General features: G+C 33.1%; 1 protein-coding gene across 1 annotated transcript; it reads right to left on the reverse strand.

Annotated features, from left to right (window-relative positions):
• Positions 1-1,354: 1,354 nt before the first annotated feature.
• On the reverse strand, positions 1,355-3,198 carry LOC106775173 (60S ribosomal protein L13a-4). The gene is made up of 4 exons (XM_014662246.2): positions 2,850-3,198; positions 2,578-2,694; positions 2,206-2,293; positions 1,355-1,665 (listed from the first exon to the last, which is right to left on the reverse strand). The coding sequence occupies exons 1-4, from the start codon at positions 3,119-3,121 to the stop codon at positions 1,522-1,524; spliced, it is 621 nt and encodes a 206-aa protein (XP_014517732.1). The 5' UTR covers positions 3,122-3,198; the 3' UTR covers positions 1,355-1,521.
• Positions 3,199-3,561: the final 363 nt, after the last annotated feature.

Consider the following 3,561-nt stretch of genomic DNA (forward strand, 5'->3'; position numbering starts at 1 on the left):
ACTCCAAAAGTCTTCATTTCAATATATCATCAATGAATGATAGAACAGTCATATTAAAAATAATGGAAGTGCGTTAATAGTTTTCAGGGTGCAAACAGTAAATGCAAACTAAAAATACAAAATTGGGCCATCTGAAAATACCCCTTTCCGTAAAGTAAAAAGCTATGGTGGGTGAGATATTTGCAATGTAGAAAGAGTGAAACCCTAATTAAGAAGATGCTTATTTGAAGAGTGCACGTAAAAAATGGGATACAAGTGCAGGTAGAGTTTGGTAATTCAAGTCCATCAACTAGTTATATACACTCTTACAAAAAACTTCTTATAAGATCTCCTAAGTGAGGAGGATCCAGATGATTGTCTCAACTTCAAATTTAATTTTTAGAAATAATATTATTTATATATAAATTTATAGATTTTATTATATAATATATTTTGTCTTAATTTTATTATATTTAAATTAATATTTTTAAATCATATTATTAATATGCTATTAAATAATAAAGTGTTCTTCAACTGATAAAGGTCATATCTATCTCTTCTTTTATCTTGAAATGACAGAAATATCATATAAAACGAGAATCAATGGAAAACTTATGTTGACTCAAAGAGGTTGAAAAAATACTTCGAATGTTTACAGCACGGTTCACCTATATTATCGTTTCGATCGAAAGAGTTATAAGACACAGAAACAATGCTTATTGACAGACTTCAAAGCTCTTTGGTAATCTATGAACAAAAGTTTATAAAAGTCTACCAAGATAATAAACAAATACTAGAGGTGAAGAGCAAGAGATACTCACTAGAGGTGAAGTTCAAGATATGCTCATTATTGACCATGGTGTGTCCATGTATTTGAAAGAAGATGTTGGGATACAATCAAAGTCACACATCGATTAAAAAAAAGACAAATATGAATTTATATGCACATAAATAAATACCTCCATTAGTAATATGGATATGAAGAATTAGGAGATTATTATCTTGTCTTTCACAATCTTTAATAATAGTCTCCTAGTTCCTCCTATCCATTTTACTAACGGAGATATCTATTTATACAACAGCAATTAAATAAAAAAAAAAAAAAAACAGTGAATTACACCTTAAATAAAATGTCAAGTCTTTTAAAAATGATCAGACAAAGATTCAAATTAAAACAAAAAATTATTAAAGCCAGTACAACATACCGGAGTAAAATAAGACTTCATAGAATAATCTTTGAATTGAATATTACCTTACAAAAACAATTACTTGAGATTACCTAACAAAAATAATTATGACAACAAAAAGTTGAAAATTTTACTTAAACTAGCAGCAAAGGGTGGCCGTGAACTACTAGTAGTCAAAATGCAATGAATTTTCTGGATGATACTAAAATTTTAATTAAATTAAAAACAGCTTCCACATATCAGATTTCAAAGCTATGATCCAATAACAAAAATTTCCTCCAGCAAAATTGAAAGGTAGTTCGATCAATTGGTATAAAGTGGCAACAAAAAAATTAATAGACACTAAAAAGACTACTCAGTACTTAACAGGGGCAAGAATATCAAGTTGAGGACCGAGTTTCTCATCGGCAATCTTCTCGGCTTTCACCCTCAATTTGTTGAGCTGCTTCTTTCTCTCGTAAACCAACTCTGCCTTATCCTTTCTCTTCTTCTCCAACTCCTGTGAGCAATAATAAAACAATTACTCAAATAACCAAACACATTTAATCTGAAAAGGCATAACATTTACACAACAGAAGCACAATTTTTCCATCAATCACTTTTCATGCCCTCCAAGATTGAACAAGACAATTTTTTATAAGCGAGTACATCATATATAGTTATCTATATTCCAAAACTCCCCTATTGGCACAATCATAATAATTATAATATTTGGTAGCAATAAGCAACACTAGATAAATGAAATGTCCACCCACATTCCCAAACTCCATATTTGCCCCATCACAAGATTAATTAACAACAGCTAAATAATAATCATAATATTTGATAGCAATGGGCAATACTAGATAAATGAAATGTCCACCCACAATCCCAAACTCCATCTTTGCCCCATCACAAGATTAATTAACAACAGCTAAATAGAAAACAAAAATATATATTCTCCACACTAAGCAAGGAGATCAAACTAGAAGTATTCCAATCTCTTTTACAAAATACAAAATTGCAACTAAACCATAAGTTCACAGAGCAAAAAACTTACCCTAATGGTATCGTAGTAGCTCCATCCAACTTCAGATGATAACCTGCCCAGCACACAATACTTGTGCCCTTTCTGAAGTCTCAAAACCCTGATTCCAATTTCCATCAATTAGCTCAACGTCCACAATATAAGCAACACCATTAATTCAATGGACTTTAACAGGCAAACCCTAGCAATATAAGAATTTTCCACACTTGCATCCAATTATAATACATGGTAAGTTCATTAATCGCCACAGAAAAAAAAAAAAAAAAAAACTAATGGAATATCATACAAAGAACAATTATGATCCCTAGCTAACACATGTACAATAAAAGTATGTCACGTTATTAAAAATCACAAAAAAATAAAATAGGAGGATAAAAGACATACTTGAGAGCGTCAGGAACAACCATTCTCTTGGTCTTGTCATATGGAGGAGGGATTCCCTCATAAACCTTCAAACGATCAAGAGCAGCTTCACCACGTTTTGTCTTGTGTGGTATCATTCTACGAAACACAATACGAAATTTTAAAACCCCACACAGCGAATTAAAACAAAAACAGTAGAAACTGACCTTAAAAGCCCCGAGCATAATCATAAGTTTTCGTAAAACTAAAGAATAAAAAAAAAAGAAACATTTGAAAATAGAGTAGTGACAGACCCACGAACGGTACGCCAGAAGATCTTGGCGGGGGCGCGGAAGTGGATTGGGCCATGAGAAGGTTTGGTGTTCATGCGTTTGCGCAGGAATCTCATGTACTTCATCTTTTGCCTCACGAGGCCGCCGGAGATGCATATCTCTTCGCACCGCACCACCACTACCTTTTGGCCGTTGAGAAGTTCTTTTGCCACAATGGACGCGAGTCGACCGAGCATGTGGTGCCGCGCGTCAACCACCACCCTCTTCGCGCAGATTCCCGAACCCGACACCATCTTCACTTCACCACACAACACAATACAACCGCACAAACCCTTTTCTCTCACGGTGCCCGGTGCTTATGGAGGAGAACATTAGGGTTTTTGAAGTTACCTCTGGGCTGTCATTTTGGGCCGAGCCCAACTCGCTTAGCATACTTTTTATGTAACTAATTATCATTTAGGTTTTTAATCCCGTTCAACATAAAAGTATCAAATTTTTATATTTAGTGTTTAGGAATGTGAGAAATCATCTTCAACCACACCTGACTATTAAAATACACTTATTCCCTTCATATTCAAACATGAAATATACGTAAAATTAATTATGTTTTATAATAATAGAGAAAGTTGGGAATGTGAGATAAATGAAATGTTCTATCAAACCTTTGTAAATATAACATATATGTACAATTTTTGCTTTATCTGATATTTTTAATTTTTAAGAAAATGTCATG

Source organism: Vigna radiata, chromosome 10 (genome assembly GCF_000741045.1).
Source record: "Vigna radiata var. radiata cultivar VC1973A chromosome 10, Vradiata_ver6, whole genome shotgun sequence".
Taxonomy (NCBI): domain Eukaryota; kingdom Viridiplantae; phylum Streptophyta; class Magnoliopsida; order Fabales; family Fabaceae; genus Vigna; species Vigna radiata.